This window comes from Anolis sagrei, chromosome 4 (genome assembly GCF_037176765.1).
Source record: "Anolis sagrei isolate rAnoSag1 chromosome 4, rAnoSag1.mat, whole genome shotgun sequence".
Lineage (NCBI taxonomy): Eukaryota > Metazoa > Chordata > Lepidosauria > Squamata > Dactyloidae > Anolis > Anolis sagrei.
The window spans coordinates 223,310,810-223,329,408 of record NC_090024.1 but is presented as its reverse complement, the minus strand read 5'-3'; the positions used below and the strand labels follow the sequence as shown (position 1 = coordinate 223,329,408).

At 42.3% G+C, this 18,599-nt stretch overlaps 1 protein-coding gene across 3 annotated transcripts in view; it reads left to right on the top strand.

Annotated features, from left to right (window-relative positions):
- Positions 1–18,599, top strand: part of NFATC2 (nuclear factor of activated T cells 2) — a 161,895-nt gene that overhangs the window by 7,173 nt on the left and 136,123 nt on the right. The window contains exon 1 of one of the 3 annotated variants that reach the window (XM_060772102.2): positions 13,868–14,272. The exons of the other annotated variants lie outside the window; for them this stretch is intronic. Within the exon in view, the coding sequence (XP_060628085.2) occupies positions 14,140–14,272 (133 nt within the window). The 5' untranslated portion in view covers positions 13,868–14,139. Of the gene's footprint in view, positions 1–13,867; positions 14,273–18,599 lie in introns of those variants that run through there. 3 annotated transcript variants of the gene reach the window in all.

Sequence of the window (18,599 nt, the reverse complement as noted above, 5' to 3'; positions counted from 1 at the left end):
GTACGCCACTCCGGTGAGCAACCTGGCTGCCACCCATTGGACCAATTGAAGCTTCTGAACAATCTTCCAAGGAAACCCCACGTAGAGCACATTGCAGTAATCTATATGGGATGTAAACAGAGCATGGACCACCGTGGTCAAGTCTGACTTCCCAAGGTACGGGCACAGCTGGCGCACAAGTTTTAATTGTGCAAAAAGCTCCCTGGCCACAGCCATGTTATGTCTTAAACATAAGACATACATAAAATGTAAACATTCAGACAAGCATAAAATCATCCTAGTAGAAACATGAAAATCCCATGATCCACAAATCATATACCATAGCCCAGAGGTCCTCAAACTAAGGCCTGAGGGCTGGATATACAGTCCTCCAATGTCATTTACCCGGCCCTTGCTCTGGGTCAACCTAAGTCTGAAATGACTTGAAAGCACACAACAACAACAACAACAACAACAACAATGACAATGACAGCAACAATCCTATCTCAGCAGCCAAAAGCAGGCCTAAAATTCCAATTGAAATACTAATAAGTTTATATTTGTTAAAATCGTTCTTCATTTTAATTATTGAATGGCTTTTAAGTGTTTTTTGCACTACAAATAAGATATGTGCAGTGTGAATAGGAATTCATTCATTTTTTCCCCAAATTATAATCTGGCCCAGCAGGCCCATAGCCAGGATTTCGATGGGGGGGGGGGGGGGGCTGAGTCTGAGTGAAAGAGGGTCTACCCTAGCAAACCTTTTGTATCATTACCCCAATACCTCCATGCATATGGGATATATTGTGTATGGTGATCAGATCATGATATGAATAAACATAACAGTTTAAATCAGGGATCCTCAAACTAAGGCCCCGGGGCCGGATACGGCCCTCCAAGGTCATTTACCCGGCCCTCGCTAAGTCTGAAACAACTTGAAAGCACACAACAACATCGTATCTCATCAGCCAAAAGCAGGCCCACACTTCCCATTGAAATACTAATAAGTTTATATTTGTTAAAATTGTTCTTCGTTTTAATTATTATATTGTTTTTAAGTGTTTTTTGCACTACAAATACGATATGTGCAGTGTGCATTGGAATTCATTCATGTTTTTTTCAAATTATAATCCGGCCCTCCAACAATTTGAGGGACTGTGACCTGGTCCTCTGTTTTAAAAGTTTGAGGACCCCTGGTTTAAATAATGCACTAGTAAGGCCTTTTCGCAAACCACCATGAGAATTGGGGGGGGGGGGGGTCTGAAGCCCCCCAAGCCCTCCCCCCCTGGCTACATGCCTGTGGCCCACCAACAGTTTGAAGGACTATGACCTGGTCCTCTGTTTAAAAAGTTTGAGGGCCCCTGCCATAGCCATTCCAAATGGTCATTGCACATGGCCTTTAGACATCTCAGCCAAAGAGTGCTGATACCCAGGGATTCCAGGGCAAAGAGCAAAGGGGGCTAAAGTGGTGTCAGACTGCATTCATTCTACAGCAATGCACCCTATAAACCAGGCATGGGCAAACTTCGGCCCTCCAGGTGTTTTGGACTTCAGCTCCGGCCATAGGCTGTTAGGAATTGTTGGAGTTGAAGTCTGAAACACCCGGAGAGCGGAAGTTTGCTCATGCCTGCTATAGACTGAAGTCCAACTGGGAGAGATGTCTTTTAAATGATCCCTTCAGCCATTGGTTCAATGACACTTTAGACCGCCTATCAGGGCAGTGGAAAAAGGTACAGAGTGCAAGTCGGGTCCTCCACTAGTCAATGAGCGGCAAAGCGCAGCCTTTACTTCCCTGCCTCTTTCTCCGCGGCGAGTGTCTTCCCAGGGATGGCTAGTGGCCAGGGGCTGGCAAAGGGGCCCGGCGTGGTGTGACGTGGCGTGACTCGCAAGGGCGGGCTCTCCCTTTCCCACCAGCCGGAGAAAGACTGGCGGAGTCCCGTCTAGCCACACTGGAGGCTTTTGGCGCTGCGTGGCGACCAAGGAAAGGAGATCAGAGGAGGAGGAGGAAGGCAGGCAGGCAGCAGGGTTGGCCTGAGCAAGAGATATCCTGTATGTGTGTGTGCGTGTACACATACACGGGATGCCCCAAAAGTCGCCATACAGAGGGACAATGGGAAATTGTAACAAAATGTATCTTTATTTACAAAATCTTAATTACATTGGGTTGTTGTGTGTTTTCCCGGCTCTAGGGCCATGTTCCAGAAGCATTCTCTCCTGACGTTTAGCCCACATCTATGAAAAGGCATTCTCAGAGGTTGCAAGGTCTATTGGAAACTAGGGAAATGGGGTTTATATATCTGTGGAATGTCAAGGGTGGGAGAAAGAATTCTTGTCTGCTTGAGGCAAGTGTGAGTGTTGCAATTGGCCACCTTGATTAGCATTGAATGGCCTTGCAGCTTCAAAGCCTGGCTGATTGCTGCCTGGGGATCCTTTGTTGGGAGGTGTTAGCTGGCCCTGATTGATTCTTGTCTGGACATTCCACAGATATGTATGTGTGCATTTATTTATTTATTGTATTTATATACCACCTTTCTCACCCTGTTTTTTTTTTTTGGGGGGGGGGGGTTACTCAAGGCAGCTTACAACATGCTAATGGCAACATACAACACACACAAAAAATGCCAACATACAACACACACAAAAAATCATAATAACTAATTACTGCATATAACTATGAAAAATCAATTAAAAACCATTAAACTTAAAATCAATTTAAATAATTAAACTTAAAATCAATTAAAACCCATTATATTTATTTATTGATTGATTTACTTTATTTATATTCCACCAGAGTGGGAGAAAGAACTCTTGTCTGTTGGAGGTAGGTGTGAATTGACCACCTTGATTAGCATTTAATGGCCTAGCAGTGTTAAGGTGTGGATTGGTTTCTTACTATCTGGGGGAATATTTTGTTGTTTATTAATTACATTTTTTACAAAACTCATCCAGTATAAAAATGTTATGCACACACACTCTAAGTAGACTCTTTTTACAACATATCTTAGAAGTAATATATTATAAGTACCATATTAGGAGCCCCCGGTGGCGCAGTGGGTTAAACCCCAGTGCCAGCAGGACTGAAGACCGACAGGTCGCAGGTACGAATCAGGGGAGAGGCAGATGAGCTCCCTCTATTAGCTCCAGCTCCTCATGCGGGGACATGAGAGAAGCCTCCCACAAGAATGATAAAACATCAAAAATCATCCAGGCGTCCCCTGGGCAACGTCCTTGCAGACGGCCAATTCTCTCACAACAGGAGTGGTTGCTCCTGACACGACCAAAAAAAAAAAAAAAAAGGACCATATTATATGCCAAAACTAACAACATGAAGTTCAACAGGGACAAATACAAGATACTCAACTTAGGCAGAAAAAAAATGAAATGTAAAGATATAGAATGGGGGACATCTGGCTCAAGAGCAGTATGTGTGAAAAAGATCTTGAAGTCCTTGTGGACAACAAATTAAACACGAGCCAACAATGTGATGCGGTAGCAAAAAAAAAAACAAAACCCAATGGGATTTTGGCCTGCATAAATAGGATTCTAGTGTCTAGATCCAGGGAAGTCATGCCACCCCTCTATTCTGCCTTGGTCAAACCACACCTGGAATATTGTGTCCATTTCTGAGCACCACAATTGAAGGGAGATATTGACAAGCTGGAATGTGTCCAAAGAAGGGTGACTAAAATGATCAAGGGACTGGAGACCTAGCCCTATGAGGAGCGACTTAAAGAGATGGGCAGGTTTAGCCTGAAGAAGAGAAGGCTTAGAGAAGACATGACGAGGGCCATGGATCCAATATGTGAGGGGATGTCATAGGGAGAAGGGAGCAAGCTTGTTTTCTGCTGCCCTGGAGACTAGGACACGGAACAATGGCTTCAAACTACAGAAAAGGGGATTCCACTTGAACATTAGGAAGAACTTCCTGACTGTGTGAGCTGTTCAGCAGTGGAACTCTCTGTTCCATAGTGTGGTGGAGACTCCTTCTTTGGAGGCTTTTAAACAGAGGCTGGAGAGCCATCTGTCGGGGGTGTTTTGAACGCAACGTTCCTGCTTCTTGGCAGGGAGTTGGATTGAATGGCCCACGAGGTCTCTTCCAATTCTATGATTCTATGAAACTAGGTTCTCTTTGGGGCAATGAAAGTGCAGTAGACTATCAGGCCTCTTCTACACTGCCATATAATCCAGTTCAAAGCAGATAATCCAGATTTGATATGGCAGTGTAGAAGGGGCCTCAGTTAATCCACAGAGATTGGTAGATGTCAGATAAGCGTACTTTCTGGTTTCTTGCTTGTGCAGCTCTCATAGCATGGAGGGGTGGGGAGATGGTTCACACTTGTATTGTATTATTGTGTGTGTGCTTACTCTTGTATAATCCCTAGGAATCTGTTAGTATGGCATATCTGTTTCAGGACCCCATTTAGCAGGCAATGAGGAACTCGATCAATTGGCATGAATTGTCAAAAGGTTTCTAAGAGGTGCTGAATCACCTCAATAAACGGGAAGAAATTCCTTGCTGCATACATCTTTGGTCACCAATAAAACCTATAGCAACAATGACAGCAGTGTTTGACACCAAATTTTTGCAAAACTTGGAACTACACCCAGTTCCAGAACAAAAGTATAGTGAAAGATGACTACTCTAGATGTCAATTTGAAAATTGATATGGCTGTGCTTGGACTACATCTTTTAGGTTAGGCATGCAAATGGTGTGTCAAACACATGTTAGGCAGTTCCACCAAATCAACACTTTCCTGGTAAGTTTTGGTGTGCCAAGGTCAGTTGGACTTAAGTCTTTTCATAATACCTAAGGAGCCCCCGGGGTGCAATGGGTTAAACCCTTGTGTGGCAGGACTGAAGACCAACATGTCATAAGGGATGAGCTACCTCTGTCAGCTCCAGCTCCCCATACAGGGACATGATGGAAGCCTCCCACAGGACGGTAAAACATTAAAACATTTGGGTGTCCCCAGGGTAATGTCATTGTGGACAGCCAATTCTCTCACACCAGAAAGGACTGTCGTATCTCAAGTTGCTCCTGACATGAAAAAAAGACCTAAGCACAACTAACTTTGACCACTTCTACAAATCTGTATAATCCAGATTATCAAAGCAGATAATCCACATAATCTGTTTTTAACTGGATTATATGAGTCTACACTGTCATATAATCCAGTTCAAAGCAGATCATTTGGATTTTTTCTGGCAGTGTATAAAGGGACTTAGCCCAAATCTAGTCACGATAAAACAAGCTTGTTTTTTTTCTCTGTTTCAAAATACTTGGACAAGTGTACATTTTGTTGTTGCTTTTAAAAAAGATAAATGTAAACCATTGCAGTAGGATTTACTTCTGAAATGGCATCCTTAGAAGAACTGCATCCCTAAATTCCAGATGCTTGATATCTTTGATTCCCAATTCATTGCCTAAGAAGATTCATATTCAAGGTATAATGGGTGGAAGCTGAACTGAACAAACCCTTTTGCCCAAGTAAAATAATTTCATCATCCACCTCTTTAGAGAACAGGCCTGGGATAATAATATCTTATGAACCCTTTTCCACTATTTGGCTTAATAGATATATATTTTTATTACGATATGTACATTCCATTGGTTTTCAAGGCTGCCTTCAGCATTTTTAATGGGAACATGGAGATTATGAGCAAATTTTCCATTGGCTTTTCCGACCCAAACCACACTTTACTTCAGATTGGGAGAAATATCTCTGACTCAAACTGACCCCAAAACTGATTTTTTTTTTAAAAAAAAATGACCCGAAATGACATCCTTTTGCAGGGGCTGGGTTGGTGAGTGGGTGGGTCTTCCATCTGCTTGCTTTGTTTTGAAGAGTGTTCATTTTTAATGGGCCTAGCTCTGAGCAGTAAAACCCAATATGCAGTTAGATGATAGTTCTTCTCACTTTCCCAGTACTTCATGTTTATGCCATTTGAATTCAGATCAGATCAGTGTGTGAATATTTTTCGCTAGAGTCCATCATTCCCCATGCCATTGTCTTTCAAACAGAAGATAACTGAGGGTGCATCTATGCTGTAGAAATTATTATTATTTATTTATTTACAGTATTTCTATGCCACCTTTCTCAGCCCGAAGGCAACTCAAGGCAGCTTACAAACTGGCAACAATTCAATGCCACGATAGTCATAAAGCACAATTAAAAGCATTTAACAAACATTATGAAAACCATGTAAAATCAATAAAAACATATAATCACCAGTGACTTTCTGTTAAGTCATTTCCCAAAAGCATTATCTAAGTCGTTCCATGTTCACTCTTTCCTGGTTTCATATTCATCTATTACACTGTGTTTCCAAAGGCTTGTTCAAAGAGCCAGGTTTTTTTTTTTACTTTTTTGGAATGTCAGGGGGGAGGGGGCCAATCTAATATCCCTAGGGAGGGAGTTCCATAGCTGAAGGGCCACCACTGAGAAGGCCCTGTCTCTCATCCCTGCCAGGCACGCCTCTGATGAAGGCGGGATTGAGAGCAGAGCCTCCTCAGAAGATCTTAAGTTCCTAGCTGGTTCATAAGGAGGGATACGTTCAGACAATTAAGCTGGGCTGGAATCGTTTAGGGCTTTATAGGCTAAAGCCAGCACTTTGAATTATGCCTGGTAGCAAACTGGCAGACAGTAGAGCTGGCGCAACAGAGGAGTTGTGATTGATTAATGCTGTTTGACATCATTTCAACTGCCTGCCATGGCTCAATGCTATGGAATCATGGGAGTTGTAGTTTTATAACTTCTCTGCCAAAGAGTGCTGGTGCTTCATCATACATACTACAAATGTCAGGATTTCACTACAGCAAAACATTATCTTTCCATACCTCAAGCTTCTTACAAAATTAGCTCAGGTCATAATGCCGGACATATAGACAGAAGATGCAAAATGTTTTACAGCACAGTTCCTGAAAGGCAGAAGATCTCTGGGCAATTCAGGCAAGTGAGTCAAAAACCAATGGAAATCAAATCTTCATTACTAATACATTACTACTAGCTACAGGAGCCACAGTGGCGCAATGGGTGCCGACTGAACAGCTGACCTGAAGACCTGAAGGTCAGTGGTTCAAATCCGTGAGATGGCGTGAGCTCCCATCTATCAACCCCAGCTTCCTATGCAGGGAAATGAGAGAAGCTTCCCACAGGATCGTAACACATCTGGCATCCCCTGGGCAACGTCCTTGCAGATGGTCAATTCTCTCACACCAGAAGTGATGTGCAGTATATTCCCAATTCGCTTCTGACACATTAAAAAAAAATCCTACTAGCTACATTACTAACCAATACTAATACATTTTATTGTAACCTTTAATATATTTGCCAGGTTTTGTTAATGGATTGCTTTTGATGCAACAGTATCTACTCACCAGTTATATGCCATTAATATTTTACTGGATTTTTCTCAGTCAGGTGTTTACCATTTCAAGAAAACTCTTGAAAATTTAGGTTTGCCCAGGTTATGTAAATACCAACATTCTCCACTCGAGGGCACATTTAAACAAAAGAATATTCACAGTCATCAATCACTTTGACTTTATACAGTCACAAAGTAAAGTAAACATCATAATTGGATGTATGATTCAACATTTTTATCAAGGCATCTTCTAAAGACTCCAAGGCCTAATTCTAATTACCAATCCCAATCAAAGTAGACCAAGTTATTAGATTATGGAATGGTCAGCCAACATTTATTGCCTAATTACTCTAAAGTAATTTATTGAGTAATTTATGTTGCCAACATTTATTGCCAACATTTATTGCCTAATTACTCTAAAGATCTTATCTGATCTTGGACACTAAGCAGGGTCAGCCTTGGTTAGAATTTGGATGGCAGACCACCAACAAATATTAGGTGCTGTGTATTACCAGTATAGTTCATAGAATCATGGAATTATAGTGTTGGAAGGGACCACAAGGGCTATCCAGTCCAACCACACTTTCTTTTAGGGGAAATAATTGGCAAAACCACCTCTTGCCTAAGAAAATCCTATGAAATTCATGGGATCACTATAAATTGACAGCTCACCTGAAAGAACATACACACAAACATGACAACACTTAATGTAAATCTTGTTAATTCTCCTTCCTTTGTGATTAGCCATTGGATTTGAGACCAAGTGTCCAGAGAAAAAGCATTAGATAGGATATGGTGTGTTTTCCCTCTATTGGCTGAGGATGATGAGAAACATAGTCCAAGTTCTGGGTGGTAGATTGGGAAAGGTTACCATGCCGGAGAATCATACAGTCCTTCAGATGTTGTGAGACTGCAGCTCCCAGTGATCTTGAATGTTAATTATGCCAGATAGGTCTGCTGGAGTTGGCAGTCCAATATCATCTGAAAGGCTTTGTGACTCTCACCTATATAGCTCAACATGCAGCTTCCCAAACAAATGCTCCTAGTGCTTTGCAGCTAATTCTGATTTATTTTTAGTGTACAACAATGGAAGAAAGTCAAAAGCAATTATGACTCACGGACTTTGCAAACAATGAAAGTGCTACTATAGGTGTATACAAAACATAATTATCTCTTAGTTATGGCAAGACTCTCCTGTTAAACAGATATGTTTCCCTTTGATAACTGGTGCAGGGCAGTATCTTCATTTGCAAGCTGATTTCCATGTCCTTTTAGATATTCATACAAAAATGTAGATAGCACTGTGGATATTTAAATCTGTATGTTTATGAATTAATGTAAGAACAGTCTTTAAAATATTTGAATGGCTGCTCTTATTTAACTTGGGATTTTCAGGAGACCATTTTTTTGTGTCTACAAATCTCTCTAGGACTTTCTAGGTTCCCTAGTGCATTTTTATGGTCAACTTCTGCTAGAAGTTGGCTATAGAATTATGCAGGAAGACATAGAGTTTCTACGAATATTCATTTAGGCATTTGAAGGTCTTCCACTGAGATTTCATGGTCAATTTCTGGCAAAGTTGACTGAAGAGTCACACTGGAGGACCTAGAGATTCCTAGAGCGGTGGTCTCCTAAGTCAATAAAATAGCATTTTCCCACTTTTGTGTTTACCCTGCATCCTGAATCTTAGTGAATGTGGAGGGCTGACTGTACTTAGAATAGGAAATCCTTTGAGCTCATCTAGTCCAGGGGATAGCCTCTCCCACAGTGGTGAGCGTGGTTTTGCTAAAGTGGAAACACATTAAAATATGCATACGCATTAAAATCAATATGATTCATCCTCATACAGACATGGAAAATTAAAGTGGATCTTGTGAAAATGGTCAGCAAAAAAGAATCATATTGCATCTGCAGCCAAGTCTGCTCAGAAGTAAGCACCACTAAAACCAACAGGGCTTGCTCCCATGTAAAGTATGTATAAGGCTGCAACCTGCCATTTCAAGATGTTTGCAATTGTTATTTTTATCCAAGGTACTTAGCATTTCGCAGAGAAATAAGGTAGGTCCTTTTCACTAAGTGTTTACATTCTAAACTCTAGTAGAGGGTGATTAGTTCAGAGATGAGTGGTTTTAATAAAGAGCAGAGCAATAAAGAATGTGAAGCATAATAGGAACAAGAGACAACTGGATTAAGTGGTTTTGCATTTCTGTTTTGCTGATGAGACATGTATGCTTGTTCATGGTAGCCAAAGACATGCATCTAACCAGTCACATGACACTGGTTCAGGCTGTTGTACTTTGTTCTGTTATACTTCTATGATGCTGATGTATGAGAAGTCACTTGCAAATCTAATACAAATAATAGGGTTCAATTATTCCTCACTGAGACCCTGAACTGAAGAACGCACAAGAAAGATTATAAAACATATTTACATTAATAGGCAGGCTTCTGATGCTCTGAACTTTGCTTGAGATACTAGAAATTGTGCTCAAATAATTCATATTAGTTGGGAAAATATTAGCTCCCAAATTGGCACCTGAAACAGGTTACTATGATCCAATAACATCATCCAAATGGGATGTGACTAAGGCGTGAACTACCATGATGTCTCAAGGTATGGGTGCAGCTTGCGCACAAGTTTTAACTGTGCAAAGGTGCTCCTGGCCACCGCCGACATCTGGGGTTCCAGGGGCAATGCTAAATCCAGGATCAACCGCAGACTGCAGACCTGTGTCTTCAGGGGGAGTGTGACCCGATCCAACACAGGCATTGCGATATATTCTTCATGTAAGAGGCATATACACAAAGATGTGAACAGCAAGTGAAACGGAAAGGAATATAATGCTATTAGTTTTGGAGATTTCTCACTTTCAAAAATCTGAGAAATATGCAGAAACATCAGAATGAGTCAAAACTTTGGAGGAGTCTCTTGAAAGGTAGAACTTGGCAGTGAAAAGCAAAAGATGGGATAGTTAAGTAGGAATGTGCACATTCCTTTTACTACCTCCACCAAACATTCTTTCAGTTCTCTTAAAGCTCCATTTCATCTTTTCGCCATTCAAAACACATATTTTTGTAAGGACTCCTCTCTTCTGAAGTTGTCTGTCTTCCTCCCCTGTAGACCCAACCTACTAAGGATTTCTCCTGATTAAAACAAAACAGGTTTATACACTGAAATCTGGTAAATTGTGGCCTCCCTCCTTCAAGTTTATACTTCCAACTTCTTATTCTTGAAAAAAAAAGGTAAAGGTAAAGCTTTCCCCTTTAAGTCTCCTTGAGTCCGACTCTGGGGGGCGGTGCTCATCTCCATTTCTAAGCCAAAGAGCTGGAGTTTTTTGTAGATGCCTCCTAGGTCATGTGGCCTGCATGACTGCATGGAGTGCCATTACCCTCCCGCTGAAGCAGTACCTATTGATCTACTATTGATCATGTTTTCAAACTGCTAGGTTAGCAGAAGCTGGGGCTAACAGGAGCTCACCCTGTCCCTCAGATTTGAATTGCTTACCTACCTGTCAGCAAGTTCAGCAGCCTAGAGGTTTATCCCACTGTGCAACTGCGGTCCTTTTTGAAAACAATAATGATGCCAAATTAATGCCCCCTTTTTTGAGTGCCAGAGAGAATGCAATCACAAAACCCACCAGACCTTTCTCTAGGAGCAGAACTCCTTCTCATCATATAAAAAAAGAAAAAAACACCTTTTGTCCCTTCTGCCAGTTGCATGGTAGAACGGAATCTAACAGGTGGACAAAGGGAGAAAGTAGGAGAGGAGAGAAACCAGTGCAATCTAAAGGAGGCTGAAAAAGAGGGAACACAGTATTATGTAGGTCTTATCACTGCCAAATTGGAGCCCCCGGTGGCGCAATGGGTTAGACTGAAGACCGACAGGTTCGAGGTTCAAATCCGGGGAGAGCGCATATGAGTTCCCTCTTTCAGCTCCAGCTCTTAATGCGGGGACATGAGAGAAGCCTCCCATGATGATGGTAGAACATCAAAGCATCTGGGTGTCCCCTGGGTAACGTCCTTGCAGACGGCCAATTCTCTCATACCATAGTTTCTCAAGTCACTCCTGACATGGAAAAAAAACCCTGCCAAATCAGGACAGTTGGAGCTTATGGAATAATTAACTCTAATTTAATGGGCCTTACATCTAAGTAACAATAATTTAAACTGTGCCAGTTGTCATTAGACACCTGGGAAGTCTCCTTTGTGGATATTTTAAGCCTCATGTGAAAGAAGTAGTTACTGGGCAAGCTATAGAATTTCAATACGAACAGAGATGCAAGAGAGCTCGGAATGAACATCCTGCTATCTGGATCTTTCTCTGTTTAAACAGCTAACAAGTAAACTCAGTGAACCTGCTCTTTGCTAGCAATAGCCAAACATTTACAAGATTGCTGTATGGAGAACATATCACAGTGTCACTGTTATTGAGGATGTGTGTGTTTATACAAATTCCAGATTATTGTTTACTTTTTGTATTTTGAATGACATTTTTTTTTACATTGGGAGTTGCTTTGAGTTCCAATTTCGTGGGGGAAAGTGGGATATGAATAAATATAATACAATTTGAGTGCCCCATATCCAGACTTTCAAAATATTCCAGAATTGTCCGCACGAGTGGTCAAGAGAGTGACACCTTTTATTTCTGGTGTTTCAGTGTACCCAGATTTTGATGCACAGAATGATTAAAACATATTATGTATAAAATTCCCTTCAGACTACACATATAAGGTGTATATGAAACATCAGTGAATTTTACATTTGCATTACTTGGGCCCCATCCCCAAGATATCAGATATATTCCAAAATCCAGGGAGGAAAAACCTGACATACAATTCTGGTCCAAAGAATTTCAGACAAGGGAGATAGTGGCCCCTTGGTATCCACTGGGGTTTGATTCCATGACCTCCTGCAGATACCAAAATCTTCGGGGAGATGGTGGCAGGGTATAAATAAAGATTATTATTATTATTATTATTATTATTATTATTATTCACTTACGTCACTTAGGTGATCCCTCATTGTTCTAGTAGGATAGTCTTCCAAGATCAGTGTACTGGCAGTGGGTCCGTAGGTGATTGTGGAGCCCTATTCTTGATCTGCATCTTCTCTCGCAGTGAGGGCATTGGTTTCCAGATGGAAGGCGGTCCCGGTCGGGGTTGGCTTGACCCACCTTCCTCTTGGCAAGTTTCCCTCTTTTGCCCTACATTCATGCCTTTTCAAATTCTACAGCACTGCTGGTCACAGCTGACCTCCAGCTGGAGTGCTCAAGGGTCAGGGCTTGTCTATGCCAAAGTTTGTCTATGCCAAAGTTTGTCTATGCCAAAGATTTTAAGGTTGGCGTTCAGCCCATCTTTAAATCTCTTTTCATGCCCACCAATGTTCTTGAGTTCGGAGTAGAGCAACTGCTTTGGAAGACGGTGGTTGGGTATCCGGACAACATGGCCGGTCCAGCGGAGTTGGCGGCGGAGGACCATTGCTTCAATGCTGGTGGTCTTTGCTTCTTCCAGCACGCTGACATTTGTCTGCTTGTCTTCCCAAGAGATTTTATAGGATTTTCCAGAGGCAACTCTGATGGAATTGTTCCAGGAGTCGCCTGTGACATCTGTAGACAGTCCATGTTTCACAGGCATAAAGCAGGGTTGGGAAGACAATAGCTTTATAAACAAGCACCTTGGTATCCCTATGGATGTCCCGATCCTCAAACACTCTGTGCTTCATTCGGGAAAAAGCTGCGCTCGCAGAGCTCAGGCAGTGTTGTATTTCAGTGTCAATCAGACCCATAGCCAGGATTTTGTTTTGGGGGGGAGCTGAGTTTGATTGGAGGGGGGGGGCTGAGTCTGAGTGAAAAAGGGTCTACCCTAGCAAACCTTTTGTATCATTACTCCAGTACCCCCATGCATATGGGATATATTGAGCATGGTGATCAGATCATGATGTGAATAACATAACAGTTTAAATAATGTACCAGTAAGGCCTTCTCGCGGACCACCATGAGAATTTGGGGGGGGGGGGGGGGGCTGAAGCCTGGTGTCAATGTTGACTTCTTTTATTAATACAGTGGTTCTCATCCTGTGGGTCCCCAGGCGTTTTGGCCTACAACTCCCAGAAATGCCAGGTGGGAGTTGAAGGCTAAAACACTTGGGGACTGACAGGTTGAGAAGCACTGCAATAATATTTCTTTTTGCCAGGAAAGGCTAAAGACCATGTCCAACTGGAGCTCCCATGACTTCGTGGGAGTTAGTGGTGTCAAGCGGCATTAGTTTTACAGTGTAGTCGATGCACTCCGAGTTATACTCCTGCTCTTTTCCCCTCTGGGTGGAAAGTGGCGGGGAGGGGAGACGTGTGCCTGTGGGAACAGCCACTGTTGCTTCTCTCCCCCCCCCCCCCCGCTTGAAAGAGCCCCCGCCTCCCCTCCGCAGGTGGCGGCGGCGGCAAGAAGCAGGAAGTTGCTACTGTGCGCTTGGCTAATTGCTCTCCTCTTCTGGCTGGTGTTTGGAGCGCAGTGTGGAGGCGAGCGAGCCCAGCCTGGCTGCACTGGCTTCACCTTTCTCTCCCAGGCGCGCCTTGCAGGTGCATTTGAGCCTTCCTGGCGGGAGACCCTCCCGGCTTGGGACTTACAAAGCGAAGAGATTAAAGTCCCAGAACTTTAAGGAAGCTTCTCCCACCACCACCACCACCTCTGCCATCACCATCTCCCGCTAATATTTCCATTTGCGCAAAGGTGTGCGGGAGGCAGAGGGCTGACCAAGGCGCGCCTTTCCTCTCCCTTGCCTTGCCCACCGGTGCAGAGCATGGCTTCCAGCCCCAACGATTCGGATCCAAACTCCCAGCCGGGGGACCCGGATCCCACTTCTAATATCAGTCCTCAAGAAGAGCTGGACTTCTCTATTTTGTTCGATTATGACTATGACAACTCTATAGCAGGTTTGTGGATCATGCGCCTCTGAGATTGATTCCTCTGTACTGGGAGGAAGAGTTTTTTTGGACAGGATCTTCTTGATGCACCTAAAAGCTTGTGTGGATGGATTCAAAATGTAGGAACAGGGTTGTAGCAGTAGTAATGATGACGATGATGATGATGTATTGTCAAAGGCTTTCATGGCTCCATGCAGTCATGCCTGCCACATAACCTTGGAGGTGTCTACGAACAATATCAGCTCTTCGGCTTAGAAATGGAGATGAGTACCACACCCCAGAGTCAGACATGACTGGACTTAATGTCAGGGGATAATCTTTACCTTTACCTTCATGGCTGGAATCCACTGGGTATTGTGAGTTTTCCGGGCTGTATGGCCATGTTCCAGAAGCATTCTCTCCTGATGTTTCACCCACCTCCATGGCAGGGCATCCTCAGAAGTTGTGATGTCTGTTGGAAACTAGGCAAGGGAGGTTTATATATCTGTGGAATATTCAGGGTGGGAGAAAGAACTCTTGTCTGCTTGAGGCAGGTGTGAATGTTGCAATTTGCCACCTTGATTAGCATTGAATGGCCTTGCAGCTACAAAGCCTGGCTGATTGCTGCCTAGGGAAGCCTTTTTTGGGAGGTGTGAGCTGGCCCTGATTGATTTTTGTCTGTGGACATGCCACAGATATGTATTTCTTTATTTACTTATTTATTTTATATACCACCTTTCTCACCCCTGAGGGTACACACAACCTTAGAGAATGCCTGCCATAGATGTAGATGAAACGTCAGGAGAGAGTGCTAGTGAGACATGACCCTACAGCTTGGAAAACTCACAACAACCCGATGATGATGATGATACTGTTATTGTTATGTTGTGTTAAATTGGATGACTGATCGATATGAAATGATGGTTCTTTAGCACTTGGCCAGAAAGATCACTGTGTTAGAGGAAGAGGCAGGTTGGACAGTACTGTAGAAGAAATTAGATAGATAGATAGATAGATAGATAGTGCTGTTGACCCTAAAGGGGTCAATAGGAAAGCATTGCAATATGAGTTGGGAATCACTTGTGGCTGTGAAAAAATCCCTTCTTCCACCAGATTGGTGCAGGCTGGAAAATATTTGTGTTATGGGTGATCAGAAGATATTCTAGGATGAATAGGATGAAGTGAGCATCACAGGAATTTAAGTTGCTTAGAAAAACAAGACGTGAAATTTATTTATTTACTGCATTTATATACTACTTTTCTCACCCCTGGGGGGACTCAAAGCAATCCATATCAAGTAAAGGCAGGAGTCAATGCCAACAGATATACAAACCAAAGCATCATAATTAAAATGATACCATAACTATAAATTAAACCATTAAAATCATATTAAACATAGAACATAGATGGCCTCTGAACGTCCTGAAGGTCCTGCACTGAGCAGAAGGGTGGACTAGATGGCCTCTGGGTGTCCCTTTCATAACGAGGCCTCTATGTCTCTTTCCTTGCGCTTTACTCTCTTAAAGACCCATAATGGACAAGCAGAGATAGCAAGGCAGAGTGGGAAGGATGCCTGAGCTGAAGGTCCTGCACTGAGCAGAAGGGTGGACTAGATGGCCTCTGGGTGCCTCTTCCACAACGAGGCCTATGTGTTTCCTTCCTTGCACTTTTACACTCTTAGAGACCCATAATGGACACCCAGAGATAGCAAGGCAGAATTGGAGGGATGCTTGAGCTGAAGGGTGGGAAATATATTGTGGGTGTTGTAGCAGAGCAAAGACTGTTCTTTGGCTCTTTGTACCCACCAGTTCTATATCCACAGATTCCACCATTCACTTCTTGATACACATATACATGCATATACATACACACACACACACACCCAAAGTGCAAGCCTGGATTTTGCCTTTTTATATAAGGAACACCGTTTTGCTATGGAATTGTTTATCCATGGATCTTGGTATCCACAAAAGTTCCAAGTACCAAACCCTAGATTCAGAGGGTTAACTGTATTTGCTTAATAAAATGATAGAGTAAAAAAAATATAACCTTTGTTTGTATTATAAGCTAACAGCAATCACCCTTTGCATGATAGCTATTTGACTTAACAATACAAAGTACAGATCCATTGAGTCTGGTATCTGTAGAGATGGTAATAGTGTGGAAATAATGATTGGATCATGGGTGCCATCTGCTAAATATAGGTTGCTGTAATCATAACAGCTGTCCAATGTACAGGCCTGATTTCGCTCAGTGGACATGACTGCTATTTTGTTAGGCCTGTAAGTTATTACAGAATATCTGGCTATTATGATTTTCTCCTCTTTTGGGGTGTCTCACGCATGTTCTGCAAACATTGGTTTGTTTGGATATGACAAAAATACTCCAATAGTAAGATTCATCAATCTAGTACATGCAAATTGCTGATCCCCAGACATTTCCTTACAGAGTATGCTGCAGATGAAATAGTGCTGTGGTTTAAGGTGTGTTGGAAGGCTGGAGCTGGTTTCAAATACAGCCATAGGTGTTTTGAAGTGAATAGCTACCAATTAATCTGGTTTTATCAGAATGATCGCTAGTTATTTTATTTATGTTTTTTTAAAGCATCATAGGCAGCAGTGGGTTAAACTGCTGAGCTGCTGGACTTGCTGACTGGAAGGTTGGCAATTTGAATCCGTGGGATTGGGTGAGCTCCAGCTGCAAACCCCAGCTCCCGCTAACCTAGCAGTTCAAAAACACGCAAGTGTGAGTAGATCAGTAGCTACTGCCTCGGCGGGAAGGTAACGGTGCTCCATGCAGTCATGCCAGCCACATGACCTAGAAGGTGTCTATGGACAACGCCAGCTCTTCAGTTTCAAAATGGAGATGAGCACCATTTCCTAGACTCAGACTTGACTAGACTTAATGGCAAGGGGAAATCTTTATTTTTACCTTATAGCATCAGTGCATTGAAACACAAGGCCCCAAGGTTCCAGATGTGCAATTAATAAAAACATTCAAATGACATGACTAAAGAAAATTAAAAACAAATGAAAACGCCTTTTTAAGAATAGTCTTAGGAACCTGAAACAATTAGCAACCATTAAAAATATCCAGAAAAGTCAAATCCATTTTAAGAACCAAAGGCCAAGTAAAATGGCAAAGTCTTCATTGACTGCTGGAAACTCAGAAGACCAACCTCTCTTGGGAAGGGATTTCACAGTCAGGATGCTGGTATAGAGAAAACCCTAGCTTGTGTACCCACTAGCATAACATCACAGGATAGTAAGTCATATAACAGGACCTCTGCAGAGAAGCTTAGTGTTTGGACAGACTTATATATCAGTGATGCGAATATTCTGTAGTATACACACATTTTTCTTTGATCTGTACAGTACAACTGCCATACCCATGGAACTTCTATTTGAAGCTTCACCTACTCACATCCAACAAAACATGTCTTTTCTAGGAATTTTCTAGGTCCACAAGTGATTCTATAGTATGCTTCCATTAGACATTTCCATAGCATCGTATTGGAGGACAGCAAATTCTTAGAGAAGATAGATCCCTAGAAAATGTTCTAGTTCTTCCAGCATAAACCATTCATTTCAACAGGGTTTGCTATTATCCATGCTTTCCTATTTCCATAATAATAATAATAAAAAAACCCCACCACTCTGGGGGGTGGTGTTCATCTCCATTTCTAAGCCAAAGAGCGGGTGTTGTCCATAGACACCTCCAATGTCATGTGGCCAGCATGACTGCATGGAGCACTGCTACCTTCCCGCAGAAGAGGTACCTATTGATCTACTCTTATTTGTATGTTTTCAAAATGCTAGGTTGTCAGAAGCTGGACCTAATAGTGGAAGCTCACCCTGCTCCCCAGATTCAAACCACCAACCTTTCAGTCAGCAAGTTTAGCAGCTCAGTGGTTTATCCTGCTGTGCCACTGGGGATTCCATTTCCATAGTAAATTCAAGAATATGTTCCTTCAAATATAGGAGGTCATTACTGCACTAAATTCCTCACTATATTTATATACTTATATACAAGTATCAGCAGCTTAAATGTCAATTATCCCACCAGAATTCCCAACAAAAGAAATGCTACTCTGTGGATGCCTATTCAAACAAAGTCTTACTGAGTTCAGTGCCCTACTTGGTTTCCAAGACATGTGTTGTGCATTGTTTTACATATCTATTTTTTCTCAAAATTGGTATTTAAAGTGGCTTATACCAGGATTATTTTAAAGAGGTTATACAGATAAAAACACAATAAACCATACATGTGACCACATATCCAGGGGAACCAGCATCCACAGTTCAGTTTATCCACATCTGACAAAATATGTCCTTCCTAGGTGCTATCTAGGGTCCTT